Source organism: Nannospalax galili, unplaced genomic scaffold (assembly GCF_000622305.1).
Source record: "Nannospalax galili isolate Female #2095 unplaced genomic scaffold, S.galili_v1.0 scaffold136, whole genome shotgun sequence".
Taxonomy (NCBI): Eukaryota; Metazoa; Chordata; class Mammalia; order Rodentia; family Spalacidae; genus Nannospalax; species Nannospalax galili.
The window spans coordinates 5506429-5528515 of record NW_008340872.1 but is presented as its reverse complement, the minus strand read 5'-3'; the positions used below and the strand labels follow the sequence as shown (position 1 = coordinate 5528515).

General features: G+C 42.4%; 1 protein-coding gene across 4 annotated transcripts in view; it reads right to left on the bottom strand.

Annotated features, from left to right (window-relative positions):
• Positions 1-22087, bottom strand: part of Tiam1 (T cell lymphoma invasion and metastasis 1) — a 425562-nt gene that overhangs the window by 4344 nt on the left and 399131 nt on the right. For all 4 annotated transcript variants that reach the window (XM_017798903.2, XM_029564903.1, XM_008835990.3 and 1 more), the window contains 5 exons: positions 13521-13629; positions 8069-8127; positions 7464-7566; positions 3855-3942; positions 1622-1794 (listed from right to left, as the gene is read on the bottom strand). In XM_017798903.2, coding sequence (XP_017654392.1) covers positions 1622-1794; positions 3855-3942; positions 7464-7566; positions 8069-8127; positions 13521-13629 — 532 coding nt within the window. The remainder of the gene's footprint in view (positions 1-1621; positions 1795-3854; positions 3943-7463; positions 7567-8068; positions 8128-13520; positions 13630-22087) is intronic.

Here is a 22087-nt window from a genome sequence, read left to right as displayed (position 1 = left end):
TGCTGGTCTGTTCCACTGAAGCGATGATTTATAAATCATCGAAAATGGATGCTACAGTAGTGAACTACTTTAATGTCAGAGTAACGAAGACATTCTTCAGTCAAAAATGAGCCATCAAATAGAAAAAAAAAAAAAAAAAGAAAGAAAAAAAAGACCCTTTCAATCGGGCCAATCCAGCAGGCTGTGGTAAGAGGGCTTGCTCTTGGTATTCACAGCGGTCTAGGGTAGGTGGTAGGTTGGTTTTATCTTCTCTCCAAGAAAGATCTCAGTAAGAAAAATTCTGCATAACCTACCAACAAAACGTGTGTGTGCGTGCGCACACGTGCGTACATGTTTGTTTTTAGCAAATGTGCTTCTGAATTTAGGTTAACTGATTAACAACAGAAGCCTAGCCCCTGATGGTTAGGTTCTGTAAGCTGGGATACGCATCCCCAATTAAGCATTCCTTATTAAGCAAGAGGAACAGGTAAAACAATTCAACAATTTTCTCTCTCATCATGAAATGATCAATGAACTGTCTTCACAGGGGGACTTGAGAAACTGCATAAAGAAACATGCAAGACTCTTGGATTATTTGGAGAACCCTACAGTGGTGACGTGTTCCCTCACAAAGTTTTTGATAAACATCACTTGACTGGAGAACAGATTCAAGGTAGCTTCCCCCAAGACACAGTTAAACTCAAGGTATCCAAAGAATGTAATAGCTCATGTCACGATAGGTAGTGACGCCTATGAGAAAGTCTTCAGCTCTTCACAGTTCTTCCCAAGCCTCTTCAACATAGTTGAGAACTGGCAGAAAGGTGATTGGGAATGGTAGAAACCCTTTTATAAGTGCAAAGGGACCTTCTTTTATTGGACTCCTTCCTGCAAAATTCTGGGCTGGATCTTAGGAAAGGAGTGACTGAAGTGTTGATATCATTAAATGTGTCCAAGTATTAGAACACAGCATGCTTCCTGGGTGCATTCTACGGGCATTTGCACGTGGCGGCAATGATGTTGCTTCCCTACTGTTCATGGGAATAAGACATGGGATAAGTTAAAATATTTACTGGGGACCAATTAAACTCTTTTCCTTTAGTAACTGAAAGCTTCTCCAAATTAACAGAGACTAAAACTAAGCCTGCAGGCATAAAGTGAGGGTCAAAAAAAAATCTCCTGTGTCATCTGGTCCACAAGCCTGAGCATGAAGTCTCACTGAAAACAGGCCGTGATCTGCAGCCTGACTATGAAGTCCCTGCATTCTCAGAATGGTGGGTTCTGACACTGCTGCGACTTACCTCACTGCTTTTTCATAAACAAAGCTGGCTGTCATGCAAAGCAGGGGCTCTCATTCCACAAGCAGGCTGAGGACCCCTCCAGAGAGAAGATGCACTGGCCAGTGAGAGAAGAGCTCACCAGCCAAAAGGAGGGCGGCAAGAGAAGTTTGAGGGAAGGTGAGAGAGCAAACAAAGGGCAGATTCCCCAGGAGCCACTGAGAAGGAGACCAAGGCAAGGAACCTCACATCAGGAAAGAATGTACCCTACATTAGCCCCCACACGGCCACACCTAACTGTTGCTCCCTGGAGTTCTACAGTAGAGTTGGGGTGACGGGGATCTTGTACATCTGAACCCCGACAGTACCTGCCCTGCTCATGGCTGGCCTGGCGCCCTTCAGCGCACATAATCTCTTGCCTCCAAAAGGGACATATTGCTGGGATGAGGGCAGGCTTTCCGTTTTGAGGAGCTGTCTTCTGTGCTTATCCCGCAAGATTGAATGCACAGCCTTCAGGAAATCCTTCCGGCTCTCTGGGGAGCTATAAAAAGATTTACACATGTTAGAGAGACAGTATTCAACAGAAGGAACCTCTAATGTTATCTGGTACAGCCAAACAAACACCTAGAGGGCAAAGGTGAAAGATTAAGGCTGTGGCTCCCATTTCTATGCTCAGCTGCCTCCTCACGACAGGATATTCTCCTGTCCTTCATGCTTTGGGATTCATTGGGACAGAGTCCTGCTAAAGAACAGATAATGGATGGAGGCATTTTATACCAGGAGATTGCAAATTCTGCTTTTGACTCTTAAGGCACAGTCTTATATCCTATAATATGTTTCGGAGGAAAAACAAACCACAAGATTGTTGCACCTTTACACAGGACATACAGATAGCTATCTCAATGTGCTTGTTCATTTCCTCCTGTTAAATGTCAACTCCTCCCATAATATAATTCACACATTAAGTATTACTGCAAGATTTTTAAGAACTGAAAATTCTCATGGAAGAAAACTATCTCCTAGGTATAACCTATTTAATTCCATATGTGTACATGCATATATATGCAATACACATATTCATGTACACACACACACACACACACACACAGATGCGACAGGGTCCCACACTTTGTAGCCCAGGCTGACCTGGAACTTAAGATCCTCCTGCCTCAGCTTCCCAAGTGCTGAGATTACAACTGACCCGACTAGGTTTCTTTATAACCCAGTATTCTTTATAAACAACAAATATGGAGACTACAGAGATAGGTTTGCTGGCTTCCATAGATTTCTACCACCAAAATTACAAATGGATCAGCATGATGGGCTTCTAATCACCTGGATATTTGAAAATTTTTCACTTCTCCTGACAGCTTTCTGGATATCTGCCTTTTGTGGATTCCAGTAATCCAACACAGAGATATGATATGGCAAATGCAACTTGAATTGTGATGTTAAACCCATTGAAATGTAAACACTGAAAACGTTCAATACACACTCTGTAACATACTATGAGAAACATCCTCTCAATCTTGGCTCTACTCAGGCTGACTACCTAAATAATTAACTTTTGGTAAATGTACTTTTGTTCTGTATGAGCAATAATATTTTTAAAAATCATGATTGGGCTGGAGAGATGGCTCAGCGGTTAAAAACACTGACTGTTCTTACAGAAGACCCGGGTTCGAATCCCAGCACCTTCATGGCAACTAACAACTGTCCGTAACTCCAGTTCCAGGGGATCTGACAGTCTCCTCCGTCTGCCGAGGGCATTGCATGACACACGTGCACTTACCTACATGCAGCCAATACATGCATACACATAAAATAAAAATGATAAATAAAAATATTTTTTAAAAATCATGATTATAATAATATTGATTCTATTGTAAGCAATGTAAAATATATTCCAACTCTGTGTGAAGCGTTAGATAATTATTGAGTAAATTATTGAGTGCCTATGATTAATTAAAGCAAATGTAAATATGGATCATAGTTAAAGCCAAATACGATATCTGTTCAGACCATTTAAAAAATATATATTTTATTTACTATTTTTATTTTACGTGTATGAGTGTATTGCCTAGTGGGAAAGGGACTTGGCTACTTATGGGAGGAAACCTCAGGTTCTCAAGGAGGAAGTAAAGGATGGAGGAAGAAAGGAGGAGAGGAAGAGAGAAGAAAAACAAGTAATTAGAAGCCCACATTTGAAGTTCAACGGCTCCTGAAGACCTGCTAGTGATCAACAGAGGCCAGGGTCCCTACAGTGAAGCAGCTCTAAAAGGCCAAGAATCCTGGTAATGTTCTTCACCCCATCCCCTTCTCCCAGCTCTGCATTACAGCCCAAACACCAAAGATGCCAGGAAGCCGCCATGGCACTGCAACACCCTCCCCAGAATGTTCAACACATCTCAAAAATCTCTTTTTAGACAGACATTAAATCAACTAGATCTATATTCTAGTAAAACTAGTTTTGCTTTACATAAACACTGCTATTTGATAAGTGTTAATGTCTCAGATGTGAGGCACAGGCTGGTTTGCAGGATACGGGGCGCTGAAGGAGATCCCTGCACCCTGGGCCTTGATTCCCTGAGCCTGGCTTACCTGCAGCACAGGTGGAAGACCCTCTCTGGCCTCCCTTCTGACTCCGATTTCACATGGACAATTTCACACACAGCATTTGCCTCTGCATCTAGAAAAGTTAAAATAATGACAAGTTAGGATGTATTTTAATGGATTTATTTGCATTTTTTAAAAATGCATTTTTCATGCTTGGCGTATGACAAAACAGTGCAGAGAAGCCCAAGACTGAAGTTACTTCACTCCCACCCTGTGACTAAAGAGACAGTGTATGTTATGAAAGACAGGCTGGAGAGATGGCTCAGTGGCTAAGAGCACTGGCTGCTTTTTACAGAGGACCGGAGCTTGGTTCCCAGTAGCCACACTGGGCAGCTCACAGCTGCAGGTAAACTGTAGCTCCAGGGGGCCTGAACACCCTCTTCTGGCCTCTGCAGGCACCCCTGCCCCAAACACACATTCATACAAAGAAATCTTAAAAAAAAAAATTCTATCAAGATAAAATACAATCACCCATGAAAATCCTCTAGATGGTCTGAGAGGATTGTGGTGCATATTGACAGCAGAAGCCCTTCCACTCTTGTGATCTGTTTGCCTGACCTGTTTTCAATCATGTGCTAAGCTCTTCTGGATTAAACAGTGCCCAAGACTCTAGTGCATATACCTTCATCAGGCCAGTGATATGAGGAGGTAGGCACTGGTGTCTGTTGAGGGAGTCCAAGCCCACTGTGTAGGTAGGCTGCCCTGGAGACCTAACCAGGCTTCTCTCCCCAGTCTTTTCCCAGTACTAAGAAGGCAAGGGACTGCTCTATGTATTTATTTTTTAAATACCTTTTTACATTTATTTATTTATTTATTGAGCATGTGTGTGTGGAGGTCAGAGGACAACTTGTAAGAGTCGGTTCTCTTCTTCCATCATGTGGGTCTCTGAGAGAGAACTCAGGACATCAGGTTCGGCAGCACGCACCTTGCCTGCTGAGCTACCTCGCTGGCTTGGAGATGCTCTGTTTTAAAGCATAGTCACCCTAGAATACCTAGGTTGAGAGGAACTGGTTCCAGGAAACCCACACCCTAGAATACCAAAATGTTGCAAGGATGGACAAGTGCTTTATACAAACGGTCATATTATTTGCACATAACCTACATGGCTTAAATCATCTCTAGATTACTTAATCATGCCTACTACAATGTATATGTATGCTATGTAAATGGTTGGTCTGTCCAGGTAATAATTATTCTTTTAAAGAGGTATACACGTTGAGTAAGAACGGCGTTTTCTCCTCAATCATCTTCTATCAGCTGTTGATTGAAGTGATAGATGTGGAAGCCATGGACACAGAGGACTGGCTCTGAAGTCTGAAGCTCTGTACTGCTGACAGTACTTTCTTAAGTCCTGAGGAAAGTGTTCGTGAAAGAAGCCATTCACTGCAGTCACCAAAGCTGACCACCATGAGGGCCCATTCCTACCCAGAGGTTCAGAAGCCTGGCCACAGACCCACATTGTGGCCACATTATCCAACCCCAACCAAATCCGTTTGCCAAGCTTCCCCAAACTAAGATAAAAATCTAGGAACTCCAAGCACCAATTCTCAAACCTCCTGGAATGTATCTCATAATGTGACATTTGACCAGTCCTTATAATTTGATTAAAATACACTTTTATCTAGAATGCTTTAAATTTGATTTGAATGAAACATCATATCACAAAGGCTGCTCTGTTTTCAGAATGTGAAGTCTTTGTGCTTAGTCCTTAATGATAGCAAAATCCTGGGCTAGGAAGCCTATAGCTTGCCTAGAAATAAACTTCCACATTGATAAGCCTGATATGTAGACATACCACCTAGATAAGTTATAAGCTGAGGTTTTAAGGTATAAATAAAGATACCACCAGCATTTGAGTGTCTAAACCTCAAAATACTACTGCAGCTGCTAGAGGCCTATAATTTCAAGGCCCCTGCAAATTTACCCATAAGGCAAGTGTGTGAAACAAATACTTAAAAAGATACTGTGGCAAATTACTGTGCTAGAAACTCAGAGAGGAAGCTTCTTAAGGCAAACAATCACCCCTTATGTAGCTGGTAGATAACAGCTCCTTCATTTGAGTTTTCCTACCAAGGAATACCTCTGAAGAAAAATGCATCTAGAGAAATTTGAGAAAATAACTGAAAATGTATCAACGTTGCAAGATTTCTTTCCTCACGACACTGGAGTAGTTGGTTTTCTGAGGATCAGATACGGTTTTATGGCTTACAAAGTTTGATACGTGGGAACAAGGAGACGCTGAGCAGCGTGAACCAGACAGTAGGAATGTAAGGCTCATAGATGCTAGAAGTGTGGGTTAGAAATCTATCAGTTCTCAGATTTTTGGCTAAGACCAAGTGTAGAAATCTACCTGTCCCTTCCACTGCATCTTTATACTACCTGAAAGCCATGCCTGGCATCCAAGTGGTGTGGGAATAGGTGTGGCCAAGGGTTTTTATTGACTTTTGAAGATGCTCCCTCTAGGGTGCCTGATTCTCCTGTCCAGACCTGGCCTCTAAGCCCAGGATAGGAAATCTGGATCACAAAGATACTGCTAGTTTACTTCCCACATGCTCACACTAATCCCAAAGCATCTGTAATGCTTTAGGCAAAGAAACATGCATCTAATGGCTTCTTCATGATTTTTAAGAGTCTTTTGGGGCTCTGAGTTAAAATGCAAGTGAGTGACTTATATGAACTTCTGTAAAATGGTCTCAAGGATTCTTTCCAGAAGTACAAAGCTCATTGCTCAAATATTAGGCATTACAACCTTATTAATGTATTAGTGTGTGTGTGCGCGCGTGTGTGCGCATTCCCAAGAACAACTTTGAGGATATTACATGCATCCACTCACTCAGCTCAACTTGCCTACTTGGTTCATTCATTCATTTATTCACTATATAATAATAGCTGCTTAAAAAGAGGCAATGCAGTCAATATTGTAGCATGGAAGAGGGAGGGGTTCATGAGTCTCCATCCCTAGCTGAGGAGCTATTGACAGTTGATGGCTTCAGGGGGAGGGTGAATCAGTTTTCTTGAAGGCTGTGGCCCCTGGTAGGTCGACCACATTCCAGTGGATGGCCCTATACCCAAAGTATATGGACAGTACAAATTAGACTCAGTGGGTTATTAAAAAGAGGACACGAAGTTGGGAGGAGTGGGATGGGGGTGTGGATCTGAGAGGAGTCAGGGGGATTGAGAGGGGAGGTAACTACAATAAATATATATTGTATGAATTTCTCAAAGAATTAATCAAAGTGTGTATCGTGTGTGTGTGTGTGTGAGGGCAATGGGGATTGAGGGAAAATAGAGCTATTAAATATAAAAATAAAAGATGTTAAGGTGGTTAGACCAAGAGTGAAGATAAAAACAAAGAACTGACATAAACATTAAGAACTGGGAACCCAGGACTGGTGAGAATGCTTAACAAGTAAAGGTGCTTCACCAAGTCTGATGACCTACGGACCCACAAGGTGAGTGAACAGACTGCTGCAGTTTGTCTTCTCACTTCTACATGTGTGACATGGCATGCACAGAAAACAGATTTTTTCAAATTTAAAAAAACAAAAAGCAGAGAAAAGGCTGGCGACCCTGGCACACCAGGTCTGTGCTTACCTGCACTTGGGAGAGCTCGCACTTGCAGGGCTTCGGTAGGGATCATGTGTCGAAACCGGAAAGGGTCCCATTCCTCATAGATAGAAAGTCTATGAGATCCCACCTGCAGGGGAGAAGCAGCCAGCTTAGAACAACATAATGTACCAGGATCAGCTCCCCGCACTTCATACCAGTGGCGGATTCTGACCCTGCAACTCTAGAGCAAGCCGGAAGAAACATCGGCCTCGTGTACTTCCCTTCACTGGTAGATGTGAGAGGCTACATGACGAAGGTGCGCAAATAACTTTGCAAATTCAATGCAGGGGTTAGAGAGACATGGGGAAGATGAGGAGGGATCACAAACAGGATTGGAGGCAATCGAGAGAGGGAATAGTGCTCGAGGTTCTGGTCTGGGGCTGCTCAATGTATTTTACTCCCACGCTCTGTACATGAGTTTGCCTGAAGGATGAAGGAACGGCAGAGTCTCCTCTAGAGGGTTTAGGGTCACTTACGAAAGAAATCATAAGAGGCTTTTGCTGACAATGGGGTAGAAATATGCAGACCTAACTCAAAAGCAGAAAGAGAGAGACACTTAGACTCTATGGGGGTGAAGTAAGAAGTCTTACAAGTTTCTTCTTCTGTTTGGAACCATCTTTATAGACAAGGACCACAGCAGTTTTGAAGACTGGAAATAAAAAAATAGAGGCAGTTAAGGCATGAGATACATGGGCTTTCCCCCTTTAACTTTGATAGCTTCTGACCATAACACAACAGTTACAGGAGGACAATAAGATTCCAGGTGAATGACTTCCCCAACCTTTCGGTTGACCACATCTAAAAGTCAAAAACCTGCTGGAATAAAGTTTCCACCCTTAAACTACATAGAACAAGGCTAAATAAATGGAAATACCCCTGCTACCAAAAATATTTAGGAAATATACTTAGTTGTATTATCTTAAGGTTAAAGCTTAGCTGATGTTAAAAAAAAAAAAAAAGGTATAATAAACCAGGCGTGGTCGCGCACACCTTTAATCCCAGCAGAGACAGAGAAAGGCGGATCTCTGTGAGGCCAGCCTGGTGAGTTCCAGGCCAGCTGAGGCTACAGGAAGACACTGTCTCAAAAAGACCAAAAAAAAAGAGGGCAATATAGTAGCCTAAGTATCAATATAAATACCTCTAATAATAGTTACTTAAGGTGATTTACATGTATGTAAGTTAAGTATCACTCTCTGCTTCTCCTCCCACACTCCCTTTTTCTACTACACACATACACATATACACACATACACACAGATGTTTATAATTCAGGAAATAAAATCTACCTTTTATACCTAAGGAAATGAAAATTAGTTTACGAAACAGAATGCAGTCTCAATTCTTCCCAATGAAGAAAGTCCCCTAGGAGCAGTGAACAAAGTGCTATTCTTATATTCTTTCACAGGGTAGGAAGGTATGACAGAGTTATGCATAACCCCCAGAGAACTCCTTAAGCAATGGGAGGCATGTTCAACATGGAGAGATGGACTCTCTTCAAAGCAGACATAGAGTTAGCATCCAGAAGGAACGGAGGGATGATCCCAGTCTGTCCTTGGTCTTCTGTCCTTGTCTCTGTTCTAGTCTAAATGTCTGTGTTCTTCCAAATTTTGTTATGTTGAAACTAACCCCTGCTGTAATGGTTTTAGGAGGTGAGGCTCTGGGAAGTGATTGGGTCAAGTGGCTCAGAAGAGATGCATTGCCTTTTCTGTCATGTAAAGATATAGCTAGAAAGCATCATGTATGAAAAAAATTGGGATCTTGGTCACACAGATTCCACATGGAGGGAAATTAACTTCTGTTGTATTTCAGTATTTTGCTATAGCTGCCCTAAGATCTGTCCCTTCATTCTGATTCTGAGGAATGGTCCAGGTACGTGGTAACTGGGAGAAAGACTGGTATGCCAGACAAAATGAAAGAGGGAACAAGGTTCAGAGAACCGTTGGGGCACAGTCTCCAAGCCCTCTGGAGACCATCACAAAGTATTGGGCTCATTTTCCAACCCGCTTAGGACAGGACAGGCTTCTCTCTACCAGAGTATGAGTATCTCCACCTGCCCCTGTAGACTCTATGACATTGCTTAACCCCTTTGGCCATGAGCTTGACCCTTCAGACTCCTGGCATCCCTCGTCAGCCTAAAGCACCTTCTCTACACCCAGACAACTATTTCTGTCTTTATATTTTATGGTGGTGATCATTAGCATTCAGTACACAATACCCATCTTGTGAGCCAAGGTACTGGTGGCAGCAGGCCAGGGTCCATTTCAGAAGAAAGCTGCACTGTGTCCTGAGACTAGAGGCTTAATAAAGAACAAAAAGGCAACCAGGCTGTCACCCAAAAGCTGCCTAATCAATGGTCATTAACCCACTTTCCTCACAGCAACTCTTCCTTCCTTCAAAAAGCATTTCTAACCCTTGGTCAGTTCTGCCTTGCTACTTAAAATCACAGAGAAAACTGTCAAAGCTATCATCTTTACTGACCTTCATCTATGACTTACCCAAACCGCTTATCATGACCAACATAGTCAGCCTTTTTTATAATCCCCATTTTAATTCTTTCCCCTCTCTATTATTACTCTGGAAAGGATTAGGAGTTATAATGAGCTTGCCTTACAGTGTTTCTGTCCCATACACCAAGGACCTTAATGAGTTCACCATCAATGAGGTACCCCGGGCTGGGGTATGCAGCACTTGATTAAGACCCAGTTTGTTGTGTTGGGCTCGGCCTTCTGGAGTCAGCCACTGTAAGCAGCCCAGGAGGCAGGGAGCAAAGGACTGCAGAGTTCCACTTGGGCCCACAGAACAAGGGTCACCTAATATCCCAGTCCTCACAACAGACATTTTCTTGAACGATTTATAAGCATGGACTAGCAAATATAAGTTCTTGGGCTGAACCCTGGCCCGCCAGCTGTGTCTGTGAGGCACAGGCTGGCTAATGCTTTATCTCATCTATCTTACCATCTAAAGTTGCTTTTTGCTAAACTGCCAAAGCCTGTGGTCTCTTGGCCCTGAAGCCTTTAATTTACCATGTAACCCCAAACAGAAAAGTTGGTCAACACTTATTTCTCCCTTTCAAATTAGTCTCTTATTCTAAACTATATGAAATCTGTTCTTAACTATATGAAATCTGTAAAACTCCAAGCATTCACAAAATAGTCACACATTGAGTTCAAAAACTGCTACGCTATAGCCTAGTATCCAAAACAAGTAAATGGTTTATTTAGTGTCCCATTCCATAAATGGCACAGTAGAAGAAACAGAGAAAGTGTCACCCTCTCCACGAAGAAACCTCAGTCTAAGAAACACAGTGGTCACGCTGAAAAGGAAGCCAGTTACGGCCTCCCAAACACCCGTTGTCAAAGCTACCAACTTGCAGGGTATGGTGGCGTACTCCTGTAATCCCAGCATGGGAGGCAGAGGCAAGCAGATCTCTGTGAGTTCAAGGTCACCCTGGTCTACATAGTGAGATCCTGTCTCAAAACCAAAACACAAACAAACAACAAACAAAAACACCTACCAACGTGTTAAAATACCCCGGTGCTGCTTTTCTTTCTTGGAAGACTTTATTTTTAATTGCTTGTATGTGTGTCTGTGTGTGGTTATGTGCACACGAGTGCAGGTGTCTGTGGAGGCATCAAATCTCCGAGATGTTACAGGCACTAGAGTTACTGGTGGTTATGACATGCCTGATGTGGGTACTGGGAACCAAACTCAGGTCCTCTGGCTTTGCAAGAGCAGTACACAGTACACACTCATAACCATGCTCCAGCCCTGCCCAGGGCTTCATTACACTGTATTTAGTTGTCCTCTGGCTTTGCAAGAGCAGTACACAGTACACACTCATAACCATGCTCCAGAACCATGTTCTCTTCTACACTTATGTGCTTTTCATTGTTATTATTTTTAATTAAATGTCTTCAGTAACTACATGGCTCTTTGGAAATATTATTAAGTCCTTAACAAAAGCTAAGTGGATCTCAGTAGAAAGTCCAATCGATATTTGTACAATTTTTGTATTTAACACTCTGATCTGAATATTCCTAGAGTGTTCCATTCAGGAATCCTTTATTCACACCACGGAGAATAGTCAGTTAAGAAGCAGTAAGCATTTGTTCCTCTTCCCAAGGCAAAAAACACTGTCAGACAAGGGAATGGTAAAAGTTAGGTTTCCTTCCCTGAATCTTGTATGGGACACTAGGGGAAAGAAACCCACAAAAACCAACTAGACAGAAACAAACTACAATATAGAAGGGAAACAGAGATGGCTGACAGCGGACTGCTTTGCGCTCTGAAACAAGCCTACAAGAGGAAAGATGCTGCACAGCAGGCTACAACACTGCCTTCAGTACGCACATTCCCCAAGGCGTTAACTTGTGTTCTTTCCCCTCAAAAAGTATACGAATACAATATACTCAAGAGATTCCCACTGGTGTAATAGTAGTATGAATGTTATGTGAGTAAACGAGCACTTTTGAGAAAATTATTTTATATGTATGAGTGTTTTTCATGCACGTGTATAAGTTTACCATGTGCATGCAATGCCCACAGACCAGAAAAGGGCAACAAATTCCCTGGAACTGGAGTTATGGATGGCTGTTATCTACCATGTAGGTGCTGGGAATTGAACCCCAGTTCTTTTCAAGAACAGCCAGTGCTCTTAACTGCTAAGCCACCTCTCCAGGCCCATAACCACTTTGTGATTGGATTTAAGATCCACTTCACAACACAGAGTCATATCTGTCACTGATACCAGGCCTAGGAACCAGTGGCTAGACAGATCACAGGCTATAGGGAAAACCTACTACCATTATTCTGCTAAACAGACATGGTAGTAAATTAATTCCTAATAACTTATGGTTATACCCCTAGACTAATGCATCTCTCAACTCTCGCCAAAGAAGCTTCTGTTTGCAGCAGATGGAAACACAGAGACCCACAACTGGTCAACATGCAGAGAGTAAGAGACTGCAGAATGCTTAACCCTGAATGGGACTCCTAATATCAAAAACCCTTGCCTCCCAAGGCTCAAGGACCACTGTGTAAGAGGGCTGGAAATATTTTAAGAGCCAGAGGTGGTAGATGAACACAAAGAAACAGTGTTTTCCAGACAGCTAGGAAGTTACCCATATGAACTCACAGCAACTGTGACAGCATGCACTCAAGCCAGACAAATTCCCAGCATGAGGTAGGGGTGAGTAAGAAGCCTCAACCCTACTGGAGGAACTACTGGCAAGTGATAGCTGCTGGGAGAGAGAGAGTCAGTTTTCTCTAAGAGTGTGATGCTGGGTAGGTTGAGTAGGCACTGTAGATGGACCCACATCCAAGGGCATTTGCAGACACAAATTAAGACTTGAAAGACTTTTTAAAAAAAAATAGAAGATATGAAATTATGTTGGGGTTAGTAAGGTGGGAGTGAAATTAGGGGAAGGGATCTGAATTGGTCAAAATACATTGTATGAAATTCTCAAAAAATCAATAAAAGTATCTTTTAAAAATGAAAACAAGTCACAAGCATGCCTATGTTCATGAGCATGAGTAATGATGTGCTGGAGATTTCCCTTACAACTCATCAACCCACCAGAGTCTCAATAATAGTTGAGCTGAGATGTGGCCTCCTAAATGCTGGCATTATACAAAGTGGTACAGAGTCCAGAAAAGAATCAAAGATCCAGGATCTAGGGTCTCAGACACAGAGACAGTTTGCTCTTGGTTTTCCATTTTACTTTTCTTTCACTTATTGTTAGTCCATTATTTTGAAAAGATACTCACTTGGACAAACAGGTAAAGTTATTAAAAAGATTTAAAAAAATTACTTCCTTTCTGGTGTGTTCACCCACTCATGCAGCTGAGTGGCCACCACACTGAATACTTTAGCTGGAAGGTCTAATTTATAATCATTCATATTTATCTGGAAGAAATGGGTGGCTGGACCAGCAAACTATAATTAGCTTTATTGTAATAAACTGTGTCTTGGAAAAGAAAGGCTCTTGTTTAGAAAACTAAGCCAGCTGTTTCCCATCCTCAACACCCTCTCCCGACACATACCAAAAGCTGCCAATTCTGGTTCCTTTTTCCACTTTCCCAGGGAGGCTGGTGGGTTCAGCCAGATGACAGTGCTGTGCAGCAGCAGGTCCCCCATGCTCAGGTCTGCGACCTACAAATGAGAGATATGGTAAACTTACTAAGCAGTGTGATCCATATACTGCTTGGATGCTGTTTAATTTTATTATTTACGATTACTGTGTATGAATGCTTTGCCTACATGTATAAATAAACATAAGTGTACCATGTGCATGCAATGCATGTGGAGGCCAGAAGAGGGCATCGGATCCCCTGGAACATGTATGTATGTATGTAAGCACACCATGTGTGTGCAATGTATGTGAAGGCCAGAAGAGGGCATTGGATCCCCTGGAACTGGAGTTACGGATGGTTGTTAAGTGCCTTATGGGTGCTGGGAATGGAACCTGGGTCCTCTGCAAGGGCAGTTAATGTTCTTAACCACTGACCCATCTCTCCAGCCCCCTGCATGTAGTTTCAAAATACAGCAGACGTAAATTTTTATTGCATGAAAGTTTTGTTCCTAAAAACATCTGCTGAGTATGCAAGGGTAAATACAGTTAAATAGCTTGACTGGGCCATTTCACAATGTGTGCGTATATATCGAAATGTTGTCTGCTATAAATAGAGATGGCCTTGACTTACCATGATTTGACTTAATGTTTCAACTTTACAATGGGTTTGTTGAGTAACTCAATGTATTTTTTTACTTAGACTTTTTCAACCAAACAGGTTAATCAGGATATAATCTTATTTTCAGTTGAGAAGCACGCAGTACAATTTTTACTTGTCAATACAAATGAATTAAAAAGAACTAAGATAGAAAATGACACATTATTCTACAGATTTTTTTAAAGACTTAAAACAATTGTTTGGATTCATTTCTATTTGTTTTATGTGTATGAGTGTCATGCCTGCATGTATGCAAGTGCATTCATGTCATTCAGTGTCCAATGGTTGTTACCTGCCATGTGGGTGCTGGGATTTGAACCTGGGTCTTCCACAAGAACAGTCAGTGTTCTTAACTACTGAGCCATGTCTCCAGTCCCTAATTTATTTTTATTTTATGTATATGAATGCACTGCCTGCATATATGCAAGTGCACCACATGCCTGCAGTGCCCATGGAGATCAGAAGAAGGTATCAGACCCCCATGGAACTGGAGTTGGAAGGTTGCCAGCGACCATGTGGGTGCTGAGAACCAAACATGGGTCCTGTGGATGAGCAACCAGTGCTCTTAACCACTGAGCCATCTCTTCAGCTCCTGACATACCACATTTAAAAAATACTTTCATGTGTCAATAAACGTCATCACCATTAGAAGCTGTAGAGATCATAATGCCTAGTTAGTAACACCAAATAGTGTCATTATATTTTCCTGTGTTGGACCTGAAAGATAATTTTATGGGGGAAAAAAAAGAAAAAAGAAAAAAGGAAAAAAACCTCTTAATTCATGTGATGTGTCTAAATTGAAATAAGAGTCTTCTAAATTACCAAGGAAACCCAGGATAAATGAAAAAATATTTTTTTCCCTCTGTTCTATGTTTGGCTACCAAAATTTGAAAAAAGAAAAAGATGCCAAAAAGGTATAAGTCAGGGCTCTGAAATACACATGCACTAACTCTGTTAAATCCAGTCATTTATTAGAGTCATCTCGCGTCCAAATGGAGATAATTTTTCAAGGGAATCCTATTGGTGGTCAATCACAAAGATCCACCTCAGAAAACTACAACATCCTCACGACTGAGTTTGATTTTCTAGCAAGTAGTGGAATGAAATTATTTCTCTTTTCCCCAATTCATTTCAAAGAAAATCTTTTTTGAAGTCTGAAGATTCCTTTCTAGACATGTGTAGAATGGCACTGAACTCCCCAAAGACCACGTGATCAAGCTGGAATCTAGTTCTCTCCATGGTCAAATGCTAAACAGAGAGAGGGAAATGGTCTGGTTATAGTCCTGTCCACACATGCTGAGCCAAAAGCCAGTGATAGCCTCAGGTTCACACCTGACAGCAGCACTGTTCTCGATCTGTCAGTTCAGTTGCTAGTGGTCAAGCAAGATCTGAAAATACTAAATGAAAAATCCCAGGAAGAAACAATTCTCAAGTTTTAAATTGCAAATTATTCTGAATAATGTGATGAAATCTCATGAAATCCCCCTCTATCCTAGCTGAGAAACGAACTATCCTTTGGTCCAGAGTATCCATGTTGTATATGCTACTTGCCCACTGGTCACTTAGACACCAAATCAACTGCTATAGTATCGTGGTACTTGTGTTCAAGAAACTTTTGTTTTATTTAATGATGGCCCCAAAACCCAAGTGGTAATACTAGTAATGCAGATATACCAAAGTGCATAGTTTTGCTGTCACTTCAAACTGTGAAGATATGGCCATCATGTGTGCCAAGCATACAGTTAAGATGGAAAAGGCATTAAATTTGTGCATATATGTGAGGGAAGGGTATGTAATGTATCTAGGGCTTGGTACTACCCACAGTTTCAGGTGTTCACTGGGGGTCTTAGAACATAACATCCAAGGGTAAGAGGGAACCACTGTGGTCACATGTAGCATTTTCACTGGGATCCCTGACCCACTTCCAAACCTGGCAAAAATCAGTGCCCACCCCCAAATGGGGGATGTTCTCACTCTCAGCAATGTAATTATGGGTGAGAAGATCAGCTGGACTTGTAAAGGTGTCCCAGGACAAGATTCCATGGTAATCACAGCCCATGAGCTGTCCTATCTGTAAGCGCTATGAATCATTATGAAGTGCTTCAAATATGCCTCTTCAGAAACCCACCTGCTGCCCACTCTTAAGTCCCTAAGCCCAATTCCCTCCTCCTCAAGGCAACATGTCAAACGTCTGAAAACCTGAAATTGCATTTCATAAGGACAAAGAGCTCTCATTTACATTGCTGTGTATGATCTTTGAGTGTTTTAACACAAAGCAACAACCTGTCAGCCTGCCACCAAACACAATGGAGCTTTCCCTTTTCTTCTCCAGCCACCAACACCAGCTACCGTGCTACAGATGTGTCTCCACCAGGACAGAACAGAGATATTACTTTCTCCCTTGACTGGGTTATAATAATTACTGTAACTATTGCTGAGACATATCATTACTGAGGGTAAAAAAAATTAGGCAATCATATTACAGTGCTTATAGATATTAAGTAACACATCAACCAAAGCCCCAGGACATCAGCAGCTGAGGGAACTTTATAGTAGCCTCTACCACCCATTTTCCAACGCCCCCCCATACATGGAAGATCATAAACATAAATCAAATTCCCAGGAACTACACTGAGCCACAGCCTTGGGTGGTTTGTCTTTAAAATATCATTGTGAGGGGGCTGGAGAGATAGCTCAGTGGTTAAGAACAGAGGCTGTTCATGCAGAGGACCTAGGTTTAGCTCCCAGCACCCACATAGCGGCTAACAACCATCTGTAACTCCAGTTCCAGGGGATCCGATGCTCTCTTCTGACCTCTGTGGACATTGCATGACACGTGTTCACTTATATACATAGGCAATACACTCATACATATAAAATAAAAATAATAAAATACTTAAAAACAGAAAGATCTTTGTGAAGGTTGTTCAAACTCACTCTAAGAAATAAACCAATAAACTGACTCCTTTGAAATGTGTCTAGCTTTTGGTCTTTTCCTTTTTTTTTTTAATTTAAAAAAAAAAATTAGGGGCTGGAGAAATGGCTCAGCAGTTAAGAACGCTGGTCACATTGGAGAAGGCCCAGGTTTGAATCCCAGGACCCACATGGTGGCTAACAACAGTAAGTAACTCCAGTTGCAGGAGATCCGACACCCATTTCTGTCCTCCATGGGCACTGCATGACACGAATGCACTTACACACATGCAGGTATAACATTCATACACTTAAAATGAAATAATTTTAAAAAAAATTTAAAGGCAATAAAACAATGTATATGAGTGTTTTGTCTGCATGCATATAAGTATTCCACATACATGCAATGCCCATGGAGGTTAGAACAGGATGTCAGATCCCCTGGAACTAGAGTTACATAAGGTTGTTAACTGCCATGTGGGTGCTGGGAATCGAACCTGGGTCCTCTGCAAGAGCAGCCAGTGCTCTTAACTGCTGAGTCGTCTCTCCAGCCCCAATATGCAACTTCTGCCATGTGATGTTCTCATACCTCCTACCAGACTAGGCACAGTCCACATCCCTGTTCATTGATTTGGGGCCTGGCCATGTGACTTGGGTGAGGGACATGGCATAGTACAACTCTACCAGCCCTCAAGAGCTTCTACAATCCAGCTTAGACAGGGCAAAACAGGGTCCCCTTTCAAGGTTCTTTGTCTCATTCATAAAAGAATATAAAAATGGACTGAAATTGAAGCTTTAGGACAATTTTATTAGAGCTTAAAGAAAAATCATCAGGGCAAGTAAGCTGTAAATCTCAGCAGCTGCCCTGAGCAGGAGAATGGAGGGAAGAAGGAAAAAAGCCAGGAGGCCATACTGGTTTAGAGCTGGCATGGAGGTCGACACATGGCACACAGTAGCCATGTGGTGGGGAGGGGAAGAGAAAAAGAAACCTAAAATGTTGGGACATCCCAAAGCATTAGGGAAAGCAAGCTTAGGAAAGAGGTAGGAAGAAAAGGAGATGCTACACTTTTCTAAAGAATTCAAAACAGCCAGCAGACTTACAGGAAAGCTACATATCTATAGCCCAGTCTGTAAGCACTGCGCTAGGGGTAGGGTTCTGGGTAGGACACGTTCACCATCTCATTAATGAACTGGGTGTTCAGCCTATCTCTTTAACATGACTTAAGGTGAACGTGCCTTCCGAGGTGGTCCTGTGACCAAGTGACTGACCCAGTAAAACTGAAAAGTTAAGGTCCCACCTAGGTCAGTGACTTTTTGTTAATATTTTATTTATTATTTTAATTTACATTCATGTGTGTATTGCCTGCATGTATGTAAGTTGCACCCATGTCATGCAATGCCAATGGAGGTCAGAAGAGAATGTCAAATTCCTCTGAACTGGAGTTAAGGACAGTTATCAGCTACCATATGGGTGCTGGGAATCGAACCCAGGTCCTCTGCAAGAGCAGCCAGTGCTCTAAACCACTGAGCAGTCCCAGTCCACAGATTCTTATTTTGTTGACCAGTTTTCTCTTAAGTGGGTGGGTTTGTTTGTTTGTTTGATTGATTGATTGATTTTTCTATTTTAACACAGTCAAGGAAAGGGCATGCCCAACACAGCAGATCTGGACCCTAGAAGGATCAAACTGGGTTCTAGAAGGAAGTGTCTTACAGGACATCTAAGCCTCAGATGCCCAAACTCAGCTATCCAAATATCCATGTGTGACATACTGTCTGTAGTAACCATTGAGATTTTTGGTTGGTTGTTGAATAGGAAAGAATGGACCATGTATACAACTCCTGAATGCCTCCTGATACGTTTCCACTTGCCAAGCATAACAGGAGGCTCAGGACTGCTCCCTCTGCACAATGACCTCCCCCTTGGGTTTCTAATGACCCTTCTGATTTCTCCTCTGAAACCCCAAGAGTGAATTCTGCTGTGAAGCCTGTGCATTTCCAGGTTGGAATGCCTTACTGAAACACTGACAGAAAAACAGGATTCAAATACCCTGCGGTCCTAAAATGGTACCATTCCAACATAAATCGCACTTTTCAGCAAACACTGATCCATATACCTATTGCTAACTGCTTACAAATTGCTCATAAATCCACTCTAGGTTTTCACTGGACATTGTCATTGAAAGGTCACTACAAGCACCAAGAGCCACCTCTGTGAGAGCCAGAAGAGAATCTGGGCCCTCCAGTCACCTGCCCAACTGTCCCTGCTGTCCCACACATCACTGCAGTAGCGCACGCTTGCCAATCACCTTGACATGAACCTCAGCATTCGCTCTCACCAGGGTTTTATTCTTGTGGAATTAAGGCCTTTGCACCCTTTCCTGTGTGAAGAGAATTTTCCTCTAAAGACACAAGAGGTCTAATGGAAAGAATCAACTGCCTCTAAGTAATGGGTTCTTGATGGGGACTATTTCCTGCCTGCTCATCTTACCCTATAAAAAGTCCTTTTTGTTGTTTTCTTTTAACATCTTCAAACTTTAATTGGCTGATATCAAAATATGATTTTCCTGCTCTTTAAAATATATATATATATATATATATATATATGCTAAGCATGGTGGTACAAACCTTTAATCCCAGCACTCGGGAGGCAGAGGCAAGCAGGTCTTTGTGAGGTCAAAGCCAGCCCGGGCTACATAGTGAGTTGCAGGTCAGGCACAGCTACATAGAGAGACCCTGCCTCACTATGAATGCTAAATGAGGAGAGGAAAGCAATCGTCAACCTTACCCAGCTGTGACCCTTGGGTCTACAATAAGGACTAGAATGCACAAGACCTGTGTGAGCTCAGGCTAGACAAATTCCCAGCACAGAGGAGAAGGAGGTGGGCAAGAAGCCCCAATCCTAGCTGAGGAACTACTGGCAATTGATAGCTGCTGGGAGAGGGAGAGGGAGAGTCAGTTTTCTTTTAGGATGCAATACTGGGTAGGTTGACCAGGCTCCTGGGGATGGACCCACACTGAAGAACATTTGGGGGACACAAATTAGACTTAATATGCCTTAAAAAAATAGAAAGAGAGGACATGAAATGGGGGAGGTTGCATAACACTAGAAGTAGCAAGCGGCTTCACTGTCTTACACAGATGCCTCCAGCTTGTGATCCTCCTGCTTCAGCCTCCCGAGTGCAGCCAGGGGGCATGGTGCCCAGTGAGTGCCTAGGCTCTGTGTTCTGAGACTGCAGAGTTTTCTTATGTATTTGGCCCTTTTCTTTCATGGATATTTTCTTTAAATAAATGTTTTACAGGAATGTGAGCACCTTTCCACAGTAGCAGCCTCTACCTTTTCTAAAGCATACAAATTAAATGGCCACCTCTGGGCTCAGGGCTCTCTCTACTCAGCCGTCCTGGTAGTAGGACAAAGCCCTGCATTTCAGTTGAGAAGGACACACCCCCTGCAGAACAACACCTGGGGTTCTCTTAGATCCAGTCCTGCACCATCCTCTGAGGTCTTCCCTACTCCCTGGGATGTAGGTGGCAGATATGCAAATTCTGTCCAGTCTGGAAATGGCCTCATTGACCTCATCCAGCTGTGGAGAGCCCAGTGTGTCCCCATTTACAATTCATCTCAACAGCTCTTTCCTGTAGAAATCCATGGTTTTTGTGCACAGCCTCACATACTCATTTTCAACCTGTCTTCATTTTACCTCATTTTAAATGTTATCTTTTGACAATCTGAAAACTTGTTCTGTTTCACTGGGGACAATAAAATGAGCCTGGGGCTAGTGAGATGGCCCAGTGGGCCAGGGTGCTGGCTGACAAGCACGTGGTGGAAGGAGAGATTAGACTCTTGTAAGCTGTCTGTCCTCTGACCTCCACATGTATGCTGTGGTGCACTGCCCCCCAATATATGTATTTTTCTAAGAAAAAAAAAGAATTTGGGGGCTGGAAAGATGGCTCAGCAGTTAAGAGCACTGGCTGCTCCTGCAGAGGACCAGGTTTGATTCCAAGGACCCACATGACAGCTAACAACCATCTGTAACTCCAGTTCTAGGGGATCCAACACCCTCCTCTGACCTCCATGGGCAGTGCACAACATGGGTGCATTTACACACATGTAGGTAACACACTCATACACATAAAATAAAAATAAAATATTTTAACAAAGAACTAGCTAATGCTCTGCTGTGTCTGAGGGAGGTAGCTTCTACCTCTACATCAGGATTCCTGCTCTGCCCTCGCCCTCCTAACCCTTAGAGTGTATTTTTTTGTAGGTCCTGCCAGGTTTTTTTCTTTTCCTTTTTTCCTTTCAACAGAAAGCTAAATGGTCCGGCTGAATCTGGGTCTACCTAGACACTGATGAAGGCTATTACAATCACATCTTTACAATTCATCTCAGTATCACCAGTATTTTTTTTTTTCCATTTAAGCTCTTTCCAATGACTTAGGCATGATTTCGGATGCAGCCAAGCCTTACTGTAGTTGGTCCCATGACTGTTTCTCTATTTTTTAAAATTTTTTTGCTTTATTTTTACTTTATGTATATGTATTACATGCATGTATGCAAGTGCACCCATGCCATGAAATGCCCATGGAGGACAGAAAAGGGCGTCAGATCCTCTGGAACTGGGAGTTAGGGATGGCTGTTAGCTGCTATGTAGGTGCTGGGATTTGAACTTGGGCTTTCTGCAAGAATAGCCATTGCTCTTAACTGCTGAGCCATCTCTCCAGTCCCTATGACTGCTTCTTTTAAGCAGGTTTTTGGGTGGACTGAAGAGTTATTATCATTGGAAACTGACACTCGTTTCACAATCCCTTGTCATTGCCTACTACATGCCTACTACACGCCTATTAATCTACTCTCTGGGGAATTCAAGGACAAAAGTTGCCCAAGAAAACAATCATGCAAGAGTTATATGCACAGGTAATGCCTTATAAAAGAACAGTCACCCCAGCCCTGTTTGCTACAGATGTCT